The sequence below is a fragment of the Onychostoma macrolepis genome, chromosome 24 (genome assembly GCF_012432095.1).
Source record: "Onychostoma macrolepis isolate SWU-2019 chromosome 24, ASM1243209v1, whole genome shotgun sequence".
NCBI lineage: Eukaryota > Metazoa > Chordata > Actinopteri > Cypriniformes > Cyprinidae > Onychostoma > Onychostoma macrolepis.
Window position 1 is genome coordinate 8,705,032 of NC_081178.1, and position 21,197 is coordinate 8,726,228.

Genomic DNA, 21,197 nt, shown 5'->3' on the forward strand with positions numbered 1-21,197 from the left:
CTCCAGGAACCTCAAAAGGTTCATTTTTGAACCTTTTCTTCTAAGAGTGTACCTCTCTTAAAAGACCTCCCCCTATGAACAGCATCACTCAGACTAAGATCTCTAGTGTTCCACTGTGCCTGCTGCACAGTAACTACACAGACTCCAGACAATACCTTTGAAAATGCTTTAAATTTGTTTTTTGATTACCTCAAGTCATGTGTTCCTATGGTTATTCTGCAGATGTCTAGCCGTCCTGTCCATATGCATCCGTTATTGCCACACACTAACCAAATTTGGCTCGAGTGTTGGGGACGTTCAGTAGTCAAAATGTAGTATCCTGGAATAACCATTAGGTGTCGATTTTGTATTGCAAGTGTTGTGTTCTTGGTAAATTAGTTGAAGATTATGTTCCTTGCAGGAGACGTGCAGTCTTCATGTGTGTTGCTGTGATTGCTGCAAACAGAAAATAAAGTGTTGACTTAAACTCAACAGAGCAACATGATCTTTATTGAAGATACTACACAAAAGCATATAAATGTTAAGCCTGCAAGAAAAAGAAATGTTAGTTATAATTAATTACAAACATCTTTAAAAAACAAAAACAAAAAAAAACTTAAAACAAAAATTCTAAAAAGTCTATTCATGTGCTGCTGATAATGAGAAACCTTAGGAAGAGCCGTAAATTTGCAGGATCTCATACTGCTGTGATCATGAATTTGACTTTTGTCACTTGGGGTCTGCAGGCTGCCTCTTACTGGTTAGAGATGTAAAGGAAGTCTTGAAAAACATCATATAAAAAGACCTAGACTATATAGCACTTACAAAACAGAAGCTAGCCTCCAGACACCTTCCTCTTGTGATTATCTGAATATTTTACACCAACATCATGCAGCTCTGCTGGAAATTAGCTCTGATGATGATGATGGTTCTTGTGTGTGTTACTGCGCAGCAAGACGGCTGTAAGCTTTGGTATTTTTTTATTGCTTAATTTGTATTTTATAATCTCCTTTGTTGTGAATATTATGGATTTATACTTATTTTATACCATTTATAATTCATTTAATTCACACATGCATTTATAATCCAGTAGCCTAGTGTTGTAGCAATTCTGTCATCATTTACTAATCCTCGTGTTGTTCCTCACCTGTGTGCCTTTATTTCTTCTGTGGGAGACAAAAGAAAATGTTTTGAAATTTCGTTTTTGTGTGAACTATCTATATATATATATATATATGTATTGCTTTTAACTGTAGTGCTTTTATGTTTTCTTTGAGCCCTTATCAAGATCACAACCATCTAATTTTCACACATATCTACACACAGTATGAGTATGATGGAGATTTAACCTCTGAGTAACTGCTCATATATGTGAAAACTATCACATACTTCTAATTAAACTATAGTATCTAACGCTTGTGTCTGCAACAGAGTTGACAAAAATACCAAAACATGAGGTAGAAAAATAGTCATAAAATAATAAATTACACTTTTTTTTTTTCTTCAGTTTTTTCTTTTCGAATAGACAAGTCTTCTTTCTTAAACAGACCAGATGATTAGACTTTGAGCTGTATGATGTGATTGAGTGTTAATGTCAAAGCATTAGGTCTTTTGGATCATCAGAAGATGGAGTGATTCGGACAGTCATTCAGTGTAAATATAACACCAACATATAAATACGTAACACCATACCTTTTAACAGTGTTCCCAGGTTAAAAAAAAGTACACTTCCATAGTGTACTTAAAGTGCTCTATTTTTGCGCACTAATTTTGTACTTAATATATACAAAAAATTATTCTTTAGTACTTCTTAAGATAAACTTAAAGGGGTCATCGGATGCAAAATTCACTTTACAAGTTGTTGGAACATAAATGTGTGTTGGAAGTGTGTACACATCCATCCTATAATGATAAAAATCTACCCAGTGGTTTTTTAAAAATCCCTATTTTGAAATTCCCTCTCTCAAATCAGGCTGTTCTGAGATTCTTGTCAGAATGACATAGTTCTGTACAGGCAGCTCCCAGGATAGTTGAGGGACAAGACCGTCTTAGGCACCTTAGGCCCGCCCTGAATGAGCTGAGAGCTGTCCGCCATTGTGTCGACTCCGGTGCATGGGAAGACAAGATGTCTCCGATTAAGCAATTGAGTTGTTTTGTTGTTGGATGTAATAATGAATATAACAGTCTTCATTTACTCCCAACATCTGAGCTGCTGAAGACGCAGAGGATTAACGTTACTTTCGTTTTGAAGGGAATGCACCTCTCGATCTGCCTAAATGCTTCTATGGTCGCACGAATCATTTGTGATCCAGCTTCATCTACAGAAGAAGTGAGTATAAGGGTTTTTTTATGAATCTTTGCAAATCGCCTTTCCTAATAATGTGCTAGTTAGCCAGTTTCGCAGATGAAGTTAAAAGTCTGTTAGTCACCCCGCGGAAGAGAGGGGCGGGGTCAGCAGAGCTCATTACCATTTAGAGCAACATGGACTAAAAAACAGCTTGGTGAAAACAGAGCTGATTTTGACAGGGTAAAGAAGGTGTTTTTTATACTACCATTGAAAAATTTTAACCAAAGTATGTTATAGACTTTTTATTAAGACCCTAAAGAATCATGTCAACTTGTGGAAAATGGGCATCCGATGACTCCTTTAAGATCATCTAAGTGTACTCAACAGTGCTATTTTAGGACACTATGAACTCTTTGTGGTTTGTTGTATTTACATCAGATTGTAACTTTTGTCAACTGCTTTAAAAGGATGTGTCAAAGGTACAAAGCCCTCCTTAAAGAAGACCACATCCATTTGTGATGCTATAATATAAGCTCTCTGTACACAGTGTAATCTCAAAGACGTTTATAACCATGACATTACTGTGTTCAATGCATTAGTATATTTAAAAAAAATAAAAAAATAAATTCCTTTAGCTTATGAGAATGTTGGTCAATATGTTTCACATACCTGCTTTCTTTTATCAGCTTTAATTTTTCAGGGGGGGGGAAACATTTAAAAAACTGTCTGTCTATCTGTATGAATGAACAGCTCAAGTCACAACCACATTCAGGATGCTATAGCGACAGAATCAAAAATGGAGTCATAACACCAGGAAGTTTTATCACAGTTGACAGCCCGTTTTTAAATAAATGAGCCCAGTCGAGGCTTGTCCAATTCATCACACAGTTAAACAACTAACAATGACTTTAAATGCTTTGTTAGCGAGCGCAGAAAGCGCGTTTGGTGCAAGCGTCTCAGAGCTCACGCAATCGCGCCCACGGCACTGACGGCAGCTCCAGTGGATCTTCAGATGAATGCGAATCATTTCTCCTTCTCCGTCTCTGTGGGTGAATTAAACCCGTCATGATCATATAGGCAACTCGATGTCCCGTGCTGTTCTGTTCATTCAGCGCAGCTTTGAATGCAAGTTCGTCTATATATGCGGTTCTGACGGTTGTATAATAATAAAATGCTCTATGAACGCAACTCTATGAAGTTGTAGGGATCAAGATTCGAACTAAGATTCGATCAGAACATCGCAACATGAGGAGCCGAAATTCCAGAGAACCCCACCAGGACGTCATAAATCTGTGCATGGTACTCTGGCGCCATGAGTCTGGAGCAAGCCTAACCAACAAGCCTCTTTCAAAGAACAGCTCGCAACATTAAGACAAAAGAATACTTACTGATAAGTACAATGCTGGAAGGAGATCGTCAAATTTGGGACAAGTAATCAAGGCTGATGGTCAAAGAAATGGCCATCACATGCGTTCCACGCTGGAAATCACGAGCTTCCTTGAATTGACTTTTTCCCCACAAGACAAAGACTGAGAATGAAATTCTTTAGGAGACCTTTTAACCTCTCTCTGGTCTTCACCGAACATGTCCCTATGTCCAACATAGAACTACACAGAGACTTTCTTTTTCATATGCATATAAAATCATCCTAAAAGGACATTTCTAGGCATAACACTATATTATGTATGTAACAACACGAAACGATCGGTTTGTGCGAGAAACTGAACAGTATTTTTATCATTTTTTACCTCTAATACACCACTATGTCCAACTACCCTGGCGTCGCAAGCAAGCGTCGGAAGCGATCTGTCGCGCGTATACGTCACTCATTGTTTACACAGTGCACAGAGATTGTGGGTATGACCGCTAATCAAAATGGTAGTTACTTGCACTTATCCTGATTGTTCAAACCGACTTAAACTTAAAAGATTACATTTGCTCGCGTGAACTCATCCAGGAGTGTTGACTTTTCAAATTGCGTAAACTACGCCAGAGCACATACAGATTGTGTGCCCATTGACTTGCATTATAGGACTGACAGACTGCAACGGTTTGAGTTAAAAATCTTTGTTTGTGTTCTACTGAAGAAACAAAGTCACCTACATCTTGGATGCCCTGGCGGTAAGCAGATAAACAACAAATCTTCATTTTTGGGTGAACTATCCCTTTAAGTTGCATTCGAATATGCCTACTTACCTCCTATATAGTAGGAAAAAAAGAGTACGTGAAGAAAGAAGTACGTTCGAAACCTCATTCTTCATAAAACAGTAGGCGAGAAATCCCCGGATGTCCTACTGCTTCAGCCCAGATTCTGAAGCGTTCATCTGATGAACACTTTTCAATCCCAGAAGCCCACGGGACGTGGGTTTGTTGAGCTACTGTATAGTAAACTGTTGAATTACTTAAGGTGCAAAGACGCTACAGTATGTTTGTTATTTTTCTGTAAAAACACGTTTTATTATGCGAACAGAGCACCAGTAAACACATGTACATCACCGAGTGGATTTACATAAACCATGTACATCTTAAAGACGATTGCTAAATGTCTATTTTTGATTTGTGATGGGAAAATGTTTTAAAAGAATTACAGATGAGCACATCACATCATGAACACACATCTGAGTGAGTGATGTATTTGAGCTATTATGTAGAATTCACTGTTGTCATTACTGCTTTACATGAATGTAAGTAATGTAAATATAAACACATCTACATGAAGTTACTAAACATACGTTATCTCCTTTATTTGTCCATTAGTACTGTTGATAAACTTGAGGAGCATTTGTGTTGGATAAAAAGTGAGTAAACACATCAGCAACTACCTCAACATGTAAATGTAGTATTGAGCAGATTAATCACAGAGGTGACTGAATCTTGTCTGGATGTTACAGGGACAGATGAGACACATGAGTGACTGATGAAGCAATGCTACCATCAAAGGCTTTGAGTGACTACAGACCTCAATAAAAAATATTTTTTAATGTAACATTTCAAACACTTTTCTTTTTCTTCATTCCTGTGCCTTTGCGGCATTTGTGAGAAAAAAAGGAGAGAACTTAAACAAAAATATAAAGTAAGATAATTTTGTTACTTCTAATACAGAAATCAAACGACATTGTGCTGTTAAAATAACTGCTTTTCTATTTTGTTTGTGCATGTTTGTAGGATCTGAAATGTCTGCAGACTGGTGTGTGCGCTGAGGATGGAGAAGTCCACAGCAGCATCCTGGAAGTGGTCCGGTGCCATGGATGAGACGCTCCATCACTCCACCTGCCCTTACTGCCTCATCTGGACCGGTTGTTGCTGTAGTCTCTTCATCATCAGTGACCCCAGAGCCAGTGAGAGCATCTAGAAAAAGAGCAAAAGACATCGAGGATGTGATTTTGGTCAAGTTTGTTTGTCTGGTTTCTGTTCATACAACATCAGTCAATGGAGCCCGATTTTCAGAAGCTTCAAAGTCTCAAGTTTTACTCTGTTTAAATGTTTTACCGTTCGTTGTGTTCATGGAGATCAGGCACACAAATGTTTGGAGCAGACACAGTGATAGCCAGATTATCCCGCACATGTTCTCCCGCTCTTGCTTCAAGGTTGTGTGGTTCAGGGGTGTCATCATGGTCTTCCTCATCCTCTCCCTGCACTCAGGTAATGATAGCCTCGATGTGATGGACGGCAGAGACAGACGAAGGTGGGCATGGTGGTCAGCTGCAGAACTGGCACATCTGTGTTGAGATGGCAGTAGGATGTGGGTTCACCATCTGTAAATACATAATTGTTAGAACAACAGGTTTGAATAAAGCTATACATTATTTGTTGTTGACTTGTATATGAATGTGTTTATTGTGATTGTTACTTTTATTCATTCTTTTACTCATTTATTCATGTTTCCTGTTGTAGTCAGTCAATAAAATATAATTATTTAATTAACTTATGCATTAATTCATTGCTTGAATGATAATTGAGATATATTCACTTTGGCTTTGCATTTTGTTAATGTATATTCATGCATACCTATGGCATATGACAAAACAAACTACATTTTGCTTGTTTTACTAAAACATAATTTAAAACATATATATATATAGACATATATATATATGCAATATTAATATAATTAATTATTGGTCAGCATTTATCATTATTATTGTAGTGTTGGTAATAGCAAGTACACTGTAAAAAAAAAAGTTGAGCCAACTTTTATAGGCTATATGCACAAATTAAATTACTGGTTTTGTGGCTCAATTCTTTAAAAAGAACCAGGAATCATTGTACTATATGTGACCCTGGACCACAAAATCAGTCTTAAGTCGCTGGGGTATATTTGTAGCAATAGCCAAAAATACATTGTATGGGTCAAAATTATCGATTTTTCTTTTATGCCAAAAATCATTAGGATATTAAGTAAAGATCATGTTCCTTGAAGATGTTTTGTAAATTTCTTACCATTAATATATCAAAACATTCATTTTTAATTAGTAGTAGGCTATGCATTGCTAAGAACTTCATTTGGGCAACTTTAAAGGCGATTTTCTCAATATTATGATTTTTTTTTTTTTTTGCACCCTCAGATTCCAGATTTTCAAATAGTTGTATCTCGACCAAATATTGTCTGATCCTAACGAACCATACATACATGGAAAGCTTATTTATTCAGTTCACCCAATTTACCCAATTTTAAGATTTTTAGTAGTTAGGCCTATTAGACTTAATAAATAAAAAGATATATTAATCACAGAGAAGGTCTCTTTTACTCATTAAAAGTGCTCACGATTGCACAGATTTACAGCTCCGAGTGATTTATATTCGATAGTTATGCAGGTAGCTGACTACAATGATCAAGAGTTAATAAATGAATCTAAATTCATCCCAATCAATATAGGCTCAAATATGTTATCAAGATATAAACAAGGAAACATTGAGCTTGCCATGAAAACATTTTATTAGCACTTTATAACCTACAAGTTTTTGATCATATTGAGCAATGTAGGCTATAACTCATCTCTCTAAACAACAACAAAAAACAGTTGAGCTTTAAAATGTAAAATCAGCCGCTTATGTTCGTGTTTGTCCATCTCTAAAATACAGTAAATTATCATCATTTGTGTATAAAATTCCAACTTAGTGCTGATCCGCAGCCTGCCGATCCTCAAGGAAATATGAATGAAGCGCTATTCAACCTGAAGAACCCGGAGGTGCCGTCCTCAAGAGTTAATTTGTAATGACTTCATCTGACCATGGTTACTAAACAGATAATAATTAAGATAGGCCTATGATTCTAGAGTTAGCACATAATATTTCTGTAATATGGCCAAATCAATTACAAAATCGTACACAAAGGAATGCGCATGCTCGGGTCTACAATCTATAAGATTTACTGTGTTATAAACCAATAGAATTGGTGGTGGGCGGAGTGACACGTGTCGCCCCACCCCATTGTGTCGCCCAGATTGCACTCTGGAGTACTTGAGAGATTTGGCTGTAGAGTATGTACTCTTTTAGCGCTCGTTGAGTAAGTACTTATTGAAATTAAGTACCTACTCGTTGAGTATACGGTTTCTAACGCAGCCATAGGGTCGTTTTTTGTTGGAGGACAGGGTCGACTGTGACAATGGAGACACGAAGGATCCTCATGAGGAGTTTGGCTGTTGCGGTGGTCATTGTAACTGTGATCTGCACTACAACAGGTGAAGTACTTTAACTGTTTATACATTATTAAATCTGACGGAATGATGCAGAATATTGAGGTTTATTTGGTTCTTCTATCTTAGCGGAAGAAAATATAGGGAACCCATGCTGTACTAAAGTCTCCACAGCAGTGGTGACTGATCCCATCATCGGTATCAGGTTTCAGCGTGAAAGTCTTCCATGTATGAAGGCCGTCATGTAAGAATCACAGTTCCTCTCTAAAGAAAACATGTCATGATTAGACATCAACAGCATCTGATGTTATATTTCTGTGTTTTCAATGTTTTCATTCTCTTTGACAGCTTTGAGACGGAGCGGGGAGAGTCCTGCAGTGATCCTAAACAACGATGGGTGCGGGAGAAAGTGAAGCAGTTTCTGTAAGTTAAACCCAACAAGTTTGCTGAAACATAGCAACATAAAAAGCTTATATAGTGTTTTGTGGTGCATTTAGTATAGTATTCTTGTATTCATGCTGTTTTATTTTGTTTGTTTTTACAGCAAAAAAATCAGCTATTAGTGACTGAGCTCCTTTGGGAGGATCTGCACAAGCAACTGTCAGCTTATTATGAATCATGAACGTCTAAAAGTAATGAGAACACATCTCTAAGAAGTTACAACTTTTAAAACTATTTTTAAAATTTTAAATATGAGAAAAATGACATTTAGCTGTTGTATTTGGAAAATGTTTGTAACTTATACATATTTCAATAGAATATTTAAAATAGTATATGTTGTCAAATACATGTAGTGCAATTTGACTGACAGTTCAGAAACTGAATTATAGTGAAACTGTTTCAAAAGTGGTTTAAATAAAATATTAGTATATATTATATTTCTCATTGGATTGAAATATTTTTCACGCAATGTGGTAATGGACTTGTGTCATTAACTCAAGTGTCAAGAAGGCTGACGCAAGTCTGAGTGAATTACTGATTTGTATGAGAACATCTGGATTTTTTTGTTATTTGATGAAGCAAATGAACAACTGCAATCTGGAACAACAAATAAACTGATCAGCATCTACTGGTTTTGCTTGTGGTTGATGTTTCTGAACGTCTGTAAGAGGTCCTTCCTCAAACATGAAGACATATTTTCTCTTTAGCATCTTTATTCTTTTCTTCACGGCTGGTTGCAGGTTTATTTATCGCTATGTATTGTACCTTGTACTACTGATTATGTATATTTCATCCATCATCAAATGTTAAAGTGCATGGGTAAATTGGTACAGTATGAACCTGAGTGCTGACAATGAGAGAGTCTTTTCTCTTGTGTCTTTTTTCCACATATTCATGTATGTTTGACTTCTCTGCTTAATTTACATCAATACCAAAATATCATCAAGCCACATTATATTAAAGCCATAATAGTTGGACTTGGACATTCCTTGAACTTGCATTTTATAACAGATGAACTTTTTTTCCCTGTCATATGAAGGTAAAGTCTGTAAAAAATAGTGTCCAGTGTATTGTTAATCTGAAAAAAAAATGTTCTGTATATATTTTTCTCTCTTAAATTGTATATTTTACTGTAAAACTCTTGGCTCTAAAGACTTGGCTCTTTAACAATTCAAATATGAAAATTCATTAAAAATATAAATAATATTATCTTATTCCAATTTATTGCATTTTCACCACCCTAATTTTTTCCACAGAATGATATTAAAAACAATACATAATGTGAGATGTGGTTGAAATGTTTTTCTGAAAAAATAAAATAAAAAGAACCAAAAGTCCTTATACCGTAGTTGAAGAAACACCCAGTTTCTCCAGTTCAATCTAATTGCACATCAAAGATTGAACATTTCAACTTTAAGATGTGCATTTTTGCCTAAAATTATTAAAAGAGCTGTTAGTATTTGTGGTCTGTTATTGTATTTTCTTTCTAGGGGGATATTAGTTTGTCATAAGTTAAGTTGATGGATAAACTGACTGTATTGTGGGTGAGAGGTGTGAATGTTTTGATGATCACTTGTAATGGTGGTAAGTTTGTGACGCATTATTTCCATCTGACTGCTACTATACATCTCTTAAAAGACCTCCCCCTATGAACACCATCACTAAGATCTCTAGTGTTCCACTGTACCTGCTGCACAGTAACTACACAGACTCCAGACAATACCTTTGAAAATGCTTTCATTTGAATTTGTTTTTTGATTACCTCAAGTCATGTGTTCCTATGGTTATTATTCTGCAGATGTCTAGCCGTCCTGTCCATATGCATCCGTTATTGCCACACATTAACCACATTTGGCTCGAGTGTTGCGGACGTTCAGTAGTCAAAATGTAGTATCCTGGAATAACCATTAGGTGTCGTTTTTGTATTGCAAGTGTTGTGTTTTTGGTAAATTAGTTGAAGATTATGTTCCTTGCAGGAGACGTGCAGTCTTCATGTCTTTTGCTGTGATTGCTGCAAACAGAAAGTAAAGTGTTGACTTAAACTCAATAGAGACATGATCTTTATTGAAGATACTACACAAAAGCATATAAATGTTAAGCCTGCGAGAAAAAGAAATGTTAGTAATAATTAATTACAAACATCTTAAAAAAAATAAAAAAACCTTTCAAAAAAAATTGTAAAAAGTCTATTCATGTGCTGCTGATAATGAGAAATCTTAGGAAGAGACCCAAATTTGCAGGATCTCATACTGCTGTGATCATGAATTTGACTTTTGTCACATGGGGTCTGCAGGCTGCCTCTTACTGGTTAGAGATGTAAAGGAAGTCTTGAAAAACATCATATAAAAAGACCTAGTCTATATAGCACTTCAGACATCTTCTTCTTGTGGTTATCTGAATATTTTACACCAACATCATGCAGCTCTGCTGGAAATTAGCTCTGATGATGATGATGGTTCTTGTGTGTGTTACTGCGCAGCAAGACGGCTGTAAGCTTTGGTATTTTTTTATTGCTGAATTTGTATTTTATAATGCCCTTTGTTGTGATTATTATGGATTTATACTTATTTTCCATTTATAATTCATTTAATTCACACATACATTTATAATCCAGTAGCCTAGTGTTGAAAGGAACAATCTACCAAAATAAGCCAATTCTGTCATCATTTACTAATCCTCGTGTTGTTCCTCTCATGTATGCCTTTATTTCTTCTGTGGGAGACAAAAGAAAATGTTTTGAATTTTCATTTTTGGGTGAACTATATATATATATATTGCATTTAACTGTAGTGCTGTTATGTTTTCTTTGAGACCTTATCAAGATCACAACCGTCTAGTTTTCACACATATACAGTCTACACACAGTATGAGTATGATGGAGATTTAACCTCTGTCTCTTTCAGATCGTCGTCTCATTCGAGTTGGAGTGAGCTGTTGTAAGGATGTGACGAAAGCAAGAATCCCTTCTACAATTAAACTGATTGGATACAAGCGTCAGATGCTCTGAGTCCATGTGTGGATGCTATAATGTAAGCTCTCTCTACACAGTGTTGTTTCACAGAAGTTAATATGCATGATACTGTGTTTATTTCATTTCATCTGTCTGTCACGGCAAGGTAGGGATGTGCACGGAAGGAACAGGGTCTGGGTCCAGATGCAGGAAAAAACAATTTAATGATCAACAAAAACCACCCCGAAGGGGAAAAACAGGCAGGCAGGCAGAGACAACAAACAACCATACAATAATAACATCACCAGGCAGAGTAGCGGGAGTGAGGTGAATAAATAGTCCATAGTGATGGGGAACAGCTGGGAGTGTGATGAGTGGCAGGTGTGTGTGGTAATGGCAAAATGAGTCTGGGAAGACGGGAGGTGGCGACCTCTGGTGGTGAGGGGGAGCATCGTGGACCCGGACTCATGACAGGACCCCCCCTCTAAGGAATGGATTCCAGACGTTCCCAAGCACCCATCCAAGGGGAAGACAAGGCGAGAACGGAGCAGGGGAGGGGAAAGGGAGGGATGGGGAAGGGAAGGGATGGGGAGGGCCAGGTCCGTGCGCTGGAGGGGGACCTGGGGACTGAGGCAGCGGCGGCGGGATGGGGACCCAGGGCAGAACCCGCGGCCACACCAGCGGTGGGTGTAGAGCTGCCACCCCGTAGCGGGCAATGGCTGGCTCCACCTCCTTGGGAGCCTTGTGAGCGGGCACCGCCGCCGGGGCGATCGTGGCGGACACCGCCGCTGACGATCGTGAGCGGACACCGCCGCTCGACGATCGTGTGCGGACACCGCCGCCGGGGCGATCGTGGCGGACACCGCCGACGATCGTGAGCGGACACCGCCGACGATCGTGGTGCGGACACCGCCGCCGATTTATCGTGCGGACACCGCCGCCGGGATCCTGTGAGGATCGTGTGCGGACACCGCCGCTGAACCCTGTGTGCGGACACCGCCGCTTGGGGCGATCGTGTGCGGACACCGCCGCCGGGACGATCGTGCGGACACCGCTGAACCCTGTGTGCGGACACCGCCGCTGGGATCCTGTGAGGATCGTGTGCGGACACCGCCGCTGAACCCTGTGCGGACACCGCCGCTGAACCCTGTGTGCGGACACCGCTGAACCCTGTGCGGACACCGCCGCCTGAACCCTGTGTGCGGACACCGCCGCTGAACCCTGTGTGCGGACACCGCCGCTGGAACCCTGTGTGCGGACACCGCCGCTCGGGAACCCTGTGCGGACACCGCCGCCTGAACCCTGTGTGCGGACACCGCCTCGGGAACCCTGTGCGGACACCGCCGCCGGGGCGATCGTGGCGGACACCGCCGCTGACGATCGTGAGCGGACACCGCCGCTTCGACGATCGTGAGCGGACACCGCCGCCGGGACGATCGTGAGCGGACACCGCCGACGATCGTGGTGCGGACACCGCCGCCGATTTATCGTGCGGACACCGCCGCCGGGGATCCTGTGAGGATCGTGTGCGGACACCGCCGCTGAACCCTGTGTGCGGACACCGCCGCTTCGGGACGATCGTGTGCGGACACCGCCGCCGGGACGATCGTGCGGACACCGCTGAACCCTGTGTGCGGACACCGCCGCTGGGATCCTGTGAGGATCGTGTGCGGACACCGCCGCTGAACCCTGTGCGGACACCGCCGCTGAACCCTGTGTGCGGACACCGCTGAACCCTGTGCGGACACCGCCGCCTGAACCCTGTGTGCGGACACCGCCGCTGAACCCTGTGTGCGGACACCGCCGCTGGAACCCTGTGTGCGGACACCGCCGCTGGAACCCTGTGCGGACACCGCCGCCTGAACCCTGTGTGCGGACACCGCCTCGGGAACCCTGTGTGCGGACACCGCCGCCTGAACCCTGTGTGCGGACACCGCCGCTCGGGAACCCTGTGCGGACACCGCCGCCTCGGGAACCCTGTGTGCGGACACCGCCGCTGACGATCGTGCGGGCACCGCCGCCGGGGATCCTGTGAGGATCGTGTGCGGACACCGCCGCCTCGGGAACCCTGTGCGGACACCGCCGCCTGAACCCTGTGTGCGGGCACCGCCGCCTCGGGAACCCTGTGTGCGGACACCGCTGAACCCTGTGTGCGGACACCGCCGCTCGGGAACCCTGTGCGGACACCGCCGCTGGAACCCTGTGTGCGGGCACCGCCGCCTGAACCCTGTGTGCGGACACCGCCGCTGAACCCTGTGTGCGGACACCGCCGCTCGACGATCGTGTGCGGACACCGCCGACGATCGTGCGGACACCGCCGCTGACGATCGTGCGGACACCGCCGCCGGACGATCGTGCGGACACCGCCGCCGGGACGATCGTGTGCGGACACCGCCGCTGACGATCGTGCGGACACCGCCGCTGACGATCGTGAGCGGACACCGCCGCTTGAGGCGATCGTGTGCGACACCGCCGCTGAACCCTGTGTGCGGACACCGCCGCTTCGACGATCGTGAGCGGACACCGCCGCTGGAACCCTGTGTGCGGACACCGCCGCTGGAACCCTGTGTGCGGACACCGCCGCTGAACCCTGTGTGCGGACACCGCCGCTGAACCCTGTGTGCGGACACCGCCGCTGGAACCCTGTGTGCGGACACCGCCGCTGAACCCTGTGTGCGGACACCGCCGCCGATTTATCGTGAGCGGACACCGCCGCTGACGATCGTGAGCGGACACCGCCGCCGACGATCGTGTGCGACACCGCCGCTGACGATCGTGAGCGGACACCGCCGCTGAACCCTGTGTGCGGACACCGCCGCTGGAACCCTGTGCGGACACCGCCGACGATCGTGAGCGGACACCGCCGCTTCGGGACGATCGTGCGGACACCGCCGCTGGAACCCTGTGTGCGGACACCGCCGCTGACGATCGTGCGGACACCGCCGCCGATTTATCGTGTGCGGACACCGCCGCCGACGATCGTGGTGCGGACACCGCCGCCGATTTATCGTGGTGCGGACACCGCCGCCGATTTATCGTGTGCGGACACCGCCGACGATCGTGCGGACACCGCCGCCGATTTATCGTGGTGCGGACACCGCCGCCGATTTATCGTGTGCGGACACCGCCGCCGATTTATCGTGAGCGGACACCGCCGACGATCGGTGCGGACACCGCCGACGATCGTGAGCGGACACCGCCGCTTCGACGATCGTGGTGCGGACACCGCCGCCGACGATCGGTGCGGACACCGCCGCCGGGGATCCTGTGAGGATCGTGTGCGGACACCGCCGCTGGAACCCTGTGTGCGGACACCGCCGCCGACGATCGGTGCGGACACCGCCGCCGATTTATCGTGGTGCGGACACCGCCGCTTCGGGGCGATCGTGGCGGACACCGCCGCCGATTTATCGTGTGCGGACACCGCCGCCGACGATCGGTGCGGACACCGCCGCCGACGATCGTGTGCGGACACCGCCGCCGACGATCGGTGCGGACACCGCCGCCGACGATCGTGGTGCGGACACCGCCGCCGATTTATCGTGTGCGGACACCGCCGCCGGGACGATCGTGCGGACACCGCCGCCGACGATCGTGTGCGGACACCGCCGCCGACGATCGTGGTGCGGACACCGCCGACGATCGTGCGGACACCGCCGCCGATTTATCGTGGTGCGGACACCGCCGCCGGGGATCCTGTGAGGATCGTGGTGCGGACACCGCCGCTGACGATCGTGTGCGGACACCGCCGCTCGACGATCGTGTGCGGACACCGCCGCCGACGATCGTGGTGCGGACACCGCCTGGAACCCTGTGTGCGGACACCGCCGCTGAACCCTGTGCGGACACCGCCGCTGGAACCCTGTGTGCGGACACCGCCGCCTGAACCCTGTGTGCGGACACCGCCGCCGATTTATCGTGCGGACACCGCCGCTCGACGATCGTGGTGCGGACACCGCCGACGATCGTGCGGACACCGCCGACGATCGTGGTGCGGACACCGCCGCCGACGATCGTGAGCGGACACCGCCGCTTCGACGATCGTGGTGCGGACACCGCCGCCGATTTATCGTGCGGACACCGCCGCCGACGATCGTGCGGACACCGCCGCCGGGGATCCTGTGAGGATCGTGCGGACACCGCCGCCTGAACCCTGTGCGGACACCGCCGCTGACGATCGTGCGGACACCGCCGCCGACGATCGTGTGCGACACCGCCGCCGGGGATCCTGTGAGGATCGTGTGCGGACACCGCCGCTTCGACGATCGTGGTGCGGACACCGCCGCTGACGATCGTGAGCGGACACCGCCGCCGATTTATCGTGTGCGGACACCGCCGCCGGGGATCCTGTGAGGATCGTGGTGCGGACACCGCCGCTGAACCCTGTGCGGACACCGCCGCCTGAACCCTGTGCGGACACCGCCGCTGAACCCTGTGTGCGGACACCGCCTGAACCCTGTGTGCGGACACCGCCGCTGAACCCTGTGTGCGGACACCGCCGCTGGAACCCTGTGTGCGGACACCGCCGCTCGACGATCGTGTGCGGCACCGCCGCTGGGATCCTGTGAGGATCGTGCGGACACCGCCTGGAACCCTGTGTGCGGACACCGCCTGAACCCTGTGCGGACACCGCCGCTGAACCCTGTGTGCGGACACCGCCGCCGAACCCTGTGTGCGGACACCGCTGAACCCTGTGTGCGGGCACCGCCGCCTGAACCCTGTGTGCGGACACCGCCGCTGGAACCCTGTGTGCGGACACCGCCGCTGGAACCCTGTGTGCGGACACCGCTGAACCCTGTGTGCGGACACCGCCGCCGACGATCGTGTGCGGACACCGCCGACGATCGCAGCGGACACCGCCGCCGACGATCGCAGCGGACACCGCCGCCGACGATCGTGCGGACACCGCCGCCGACGATCGGTGCGGACACCGCCGACGATCGTGTGCGGGCACCGCCGCTGAACCCTGTGTGCGGACACCGCCGCCGACGATCGTGCGGACACCGCCGCCGACGATCGTGTGCGGACACCGCCGCTGACGATCGTGTGCGGGCACCGCCGCCGGGGCGATCGTGGCGGACACCGCCGCCGGGGCGATCGTGGCGGGCATCGCCGCTTGAGAACCCTGTGCGGACACCGCCGCTTGGGGCGATCGTGCGGACACCGCCGCTTCGGGACGATCGTGTGCGGGCACCGCCGCCTCGGGAACCCTGTGTGCGGACACCGCCGCCTCGGGACGATCGTGTGCGGACACCGCCGCTTCGGGACGATCGTGTGCGGACACCGCCGCTTCGGGACGATCGTGTGCGGGCATCGCCGCTTCGGGACGATCGTGAGCGGACATCGCCGCTTCGGGACGATCGTGAGCGGGCATCGCCGCCTCGGGAACCTTGTGAGTGGACACCGCCGCTTCGGGAGGACCGCGAGCAGACCACGCCGCTCGCAATGACATCAGCGGGGGTTCCTGCACGCAGCGTATCAGCCCTGGACGCTCTGGGAGTGGGCTGGAGGTACTGGGTGCGGCAGACGAGGCCTCTGACGCCCCTTTGATCGCCGCTTCAGGAGTGGGCTCCGCAGCTAACTCCACCCTGAAAGCTGAGCCACTCAACTGCAGAGCCAGGTTGATGTAGTCCTCCAGCGATTCCTCTGGGGCCCAGTATGGCATCAAGGATTTAAAGGGGTCGACCAGGCCTCCCCAGAAGATGACCATGAGGCAGGTCTTCTCGGTAGCCGACTGGCGAGCCATTCTCACAAAGTCCCCGGCATAATCCTCGATGGACCGGTCTCCCTGCCGGACATCGAGGAACTTCCCTGCTGGACCCATGTCTGCTGGTGATGTTCTGTCACGGCAAGGTAGGGATGTGCACGGAAGGAACAGGGTCTGGGTCCAGATGCAGGAAAAACAATTTAATGATCAACAAAACCACCCGAAGGGGAAAACAGGCAGGCAGGCAGAGACAACAAACAACCATACAATAATAACATCACCAGGCAGAGTAGCGGGAGTGAGGTGAATAAATAGTCCATGGTGATGGGGAACAGCTGGGAGTGTGATGAGTGGCAGGTGTGTGTGGTAATGGCAAAATGAGTCTGGGAAGACGGGAGGTGGCGACCTCTGGTGGTGAGGGGGAGCATCGTGGACCCGGACTCATGACACTGTCCTGCAGATTCTACACACAGAAGGAAAAGTTCTGCTCTGATCCAAATGCTCGCTGGATTCAAGACCGTCTGAAAGGTACAACCCTATATTAATATGATATATTAATATGATGCTTATGTACTGATAAAAAAAAAAAAAAAGATAATCTTTTCCCCAGGTCTGGACGAGATAGTGGACTGAGCAAATGTAGGCCTAGAAGATGCTGCAGATCTACCTATATATCAATACATCTATCTATAAAAAGAAGAATATATTACTGTATGTTTGTTTATTTACTATTAGATGCTCTATAGTTTATGTGAATGTTAAAAGATGTTTCACTTAATTACTTTATTTTATCTGCTTTAAAATAACAATTCAAACTGTTTAGTTTGACATAAACATCCAGCCTTTTCTCTGAAACAGTTTGGACTGTATTTAATCATATTTAAGCTAAACCATTAAAGAAAAAGGCAAACTGTCATTATTTACTCATCATTCTGAATCTATTACTTTTGTGTCTGTGGGATACTATAATGATGCTTTTTGAGACCTTTTAAGGCTTATTAAAATGTTTAATCCATCTGTTACTGAATGGAAATAATCAATATTGGGTGAAATATTCCTCTGCCTATATTGTTTTACAGTAATGTGTGTCATCAAGTGGAGAACAGCACCTAAAGTACAAAGCAGGTAATGCAATTGATCAGCCAAATAAAGTGTCAACCATTGTTTATTTGGCTAGAAGCTAAATAAATGATACATGTTGGGGGTTCATAAACACACAACGCCATAAGCAGAAATAAACATGAACAAAGTAACAACACACCCCCAAAACAAGACGTTCAAAAACAAATACAAGTATCTTTAAAAGACTTACTAAAATGGCACAGTTTCTCAAAATTACTTTTAAAAATAGTAGCCTGGCAGAATCATAATACAGTTTTAAAACTCTTGGTGGTCAGAAAATGAATTTACCTGCAGAGATGTTCAGAAGACGTTGCACATGCAGGTGTTAAACTGCCCTACAGGATGTTTTAGCTGATATTAGATGAATAAATACTTATTCCGGGGATCTTTTGGTTATCAGTTTCCTGTTACTGTTTGAGAATATCGATCCAAATGATGCCTCCCCAACAATCCTCTTACAGTAGATGAAGTAAGAGTGGGATGTCAGCTCTTTCTTCATATTTTGCTTCATTTGACTACTAGATATAATACATTTGAATTACTGAATAAAACATGCACTCTATTTATAGGCTCCTATTGGCATATTAAAAACAAAGTGCTTTTTCAGGATACACTGAATTTATATTAATTAAATGACTGACAGCAAGGTTAGAAATTAAATATCATCCAAGAAGATTCTCAAACAGAGTTTCTTACATTTACATATTTTAATTTAGCACGTGACATTTACACCTACTATGACGAATGAGATTATTCACTCCCAATCTAAACTACATGGAAGGCAACATATTATGATGAAACTAAATGCGGCCACTATGGACAGGATGCAGCCAGTTTAAGTTCCGCTTTATTGACTATAAGGCGAACTAGTATGAGTCTTGAATATATTCTCTCTGACACAAGAAGAAAGGGTTGAAGATCAACTGTCTGTGACAATGGTGACACGAAGGATCCTCATGAGGAGTTTGGCTGTTGCGGTGGTCATTGCATCTGTGATCTGGACTATAACAGGTAAAGTACTTTAACTGTTTATACATTATTCAATATGATGGAATGATGCAGAATACTGAGGTTTATTTGGTTCTTCTATTTTAGCGGAAGATATCAAGGTGTTGAACTCATGCTGCAGAGCTGTCAGAACTGCAGAGGTGGCTGATCCCATCATCGGTTTCAGGTTTCAGCGTGAAAGTCTTCCATGTGTGAAGGCCGTCATGTAAGAATCACAGTTCCTCTCTAAAGAAAACATGTCATGATTAGACATCAACAGCATCTGATGCTATATTTCTGTGTTTTCAATGATTTCATTCTCTTTGGCAGCTTTGAGACTGAATGGGGAAATAAACAGGGAATTTATTTCTGCAGTGATCCTAAACAACGATGGGTGCGGGAGAAAGTTAAGCAGTTTTTGTAAGTTAAACCCATAAGTATGCTGAAACAGAATTTGTAACAACATAAATAGCTTGTAACGTGTTCACATTGTTATGTATTTAGTATAGTATTGCTGTATTCACCTTTTTTGTTTGTTTGTTTGTAGAAAACAAACACCTGGCTTCCACACCACCCCCAACATCATCTATTAGTGAGCAAACTCACGCAGGAGGATCTACACAAGGTAAGGCAAGGCCAGGCAAGTTAATTTATATAATCATAATAATAATAATAATAATAATAATAATAATAATAAATGGTAATTAAAAGTGATTTACATAAAAGGGTCATTCCATGAAATCAGTGCCTTTTGCATTCCTAAGAAATAATCAAACATAGAATTAATATAACAAATAAATCTGCAATTTAAAAACATAACAATACTATGTATTCTTTCATCAATATTACATTTAAAAAATGTAATATTATTTTAAATAATTTAAATAGATTTATGCTGATAAGAGGTTTTTGGCTTGTCCCTCACTTTGATTTTTCTTTTTCAGTAGGATATAAAAATCACATTTGAATATTGTACCAAATACAACAATGTCTCATTGTTAAGCAATGTTTTTGTCATAAGTATACATGTTTTCTACAAAATATAAATCATTTTATTGGTGTCCCCTGATTTCATGTCAGCCCTGTTACACTCATCAAAAAACCTTGTAAAATAATGTACATTCAAGTGACTTCAAGCGATAAGGGGGGCATCATGCAATGTCAGTACTGTTATTTATTACATTTAATATAATCAATATCCAGAGGTGTAAAGTACTTGAGTAAATGTAACTAATTACTGTACTTAAGTATCTTTTAGGATACTTTGTAGTTTTACTGAGTATCAAAGATATTAGCAACTTTTACTCCACTACATTTTTGAGTGAGTATCTGTACTCTTTACTCCACTACATTTGAAATGAGTGTTGCATTTACACTTTACATTTTGCATGGTACCTAGCTTTTCTGCAGCAGTTTATTCAAGTATAGGTCTCTGCAGCAAAGTAATGGGAGTTACCAGATCGGGGCGTTTTTTGACCATGTTACTTGATTGGCTGACGTCATAGTGACGGTAGGTTTAGGGGTGGGGTTAGGTCAGGGGGATCATTTTGATTGCATGATTTAGAAACACCCAGCAGCTTGAAAATGCCTAGCAATTCAGAAACACCCACTTTTGCTCTGCAGAAACCTCAATCTCAGTTTATTTATGCTACAGAAGATGTGATATCACCAACTACAGGGCACTGAAAGTACTATATCTATATCTATACCCAAACTTGTCAACAAGGCTACTTCACGTGAATGTGAGCTCGTTAGCAAGTAGTTGTGAATCGCAGGTGTTTTATATATGAGACGAGGACATGACTGCAGCTGGCAATGAGGCCGAAACCAGCACATCCAGCGCAAGAAGACTTTGACTTTTTAATTTGACTTAACATCATTTTATTTATCCTTTATACTGAAGAGACCTTTTTGAAGGTTATCATTTTTTTGTTTATTTTGTTTTTGCAATTTTGAGGTGTTCAGTTTTATTTTGGTTTTAGATAATAAGCGTGATTGCTCTCCTCACAAATCGGCTCTTTCTTGTTTTTGTTGTTGATTTTTATGTCACTTCCTGTCCCCCGTGGTGTTTGTAGTCAGTTTGTGTCT

The 21,197-nt window shown here is 44.7% G+C and overlaps 1 protein-coding gene and 1 pseudogene across 1 annotated transcript; both read left to right on the forward strand.

Moving 5' to 3' along the window:
- The first annotated feature begins 7,674 nt into the window (after positions 1–7,674).
- Positions 7,675–9,549, forward strand: LOC131533609 (C-C motif chemokine 20-like). Its single transcript, XM_058765962.1, has 4 exons — positions 7,675–7,947; positions 8,032–8,146; positions 8,251–8,325; positions 8,447–9,549. The coding sequence occupies exons 1-4, from the start codon at positions 7,872–7,874 to the stop codon at positions 8,463–8,465; spliced, it is 285 nt and encodes a 94-aa protein (XP_058621945.1). The 5' UTR covers positions 7,675–7,871; the 3' UTR covers positions 8,466–9,549.
- Positions 9,550–10,759: 1,210 nt separating this feature from the next.
- On the forward strand, positions 10,760–19,261 carry LOC131533606 (C-C motif chemokine 8-like; annotated as a pseudogene).
- Positions 19,262–21,197: the final 1,936 nt, after the last annotated feature.

Bases quoted from the DNA above. Each gene is read 5' to 3' on its own strand.
- LOC131533609 (XM_058765962.1), top strand. From the start codon at position 7,872: ATGGAGACACGAAGGATCCTCATGAGGAGTTTGGCTGTTGCGGTGGTC. The intron at 7,948-8,031 runs GTGAAGTACTTT...CTTCTATCTTAG, and splicing joins TGTGATCTGCACTACAACAG to CGGAAGAAAATATAGGGAAC. The intron at 8,147-8,250 runs GTAAGAATCACA...TCTCTTTGACAG, and splicing joins CCATGTATGAAGGCCGTCAT to CTTTGAGACGGAGCGGGGAG.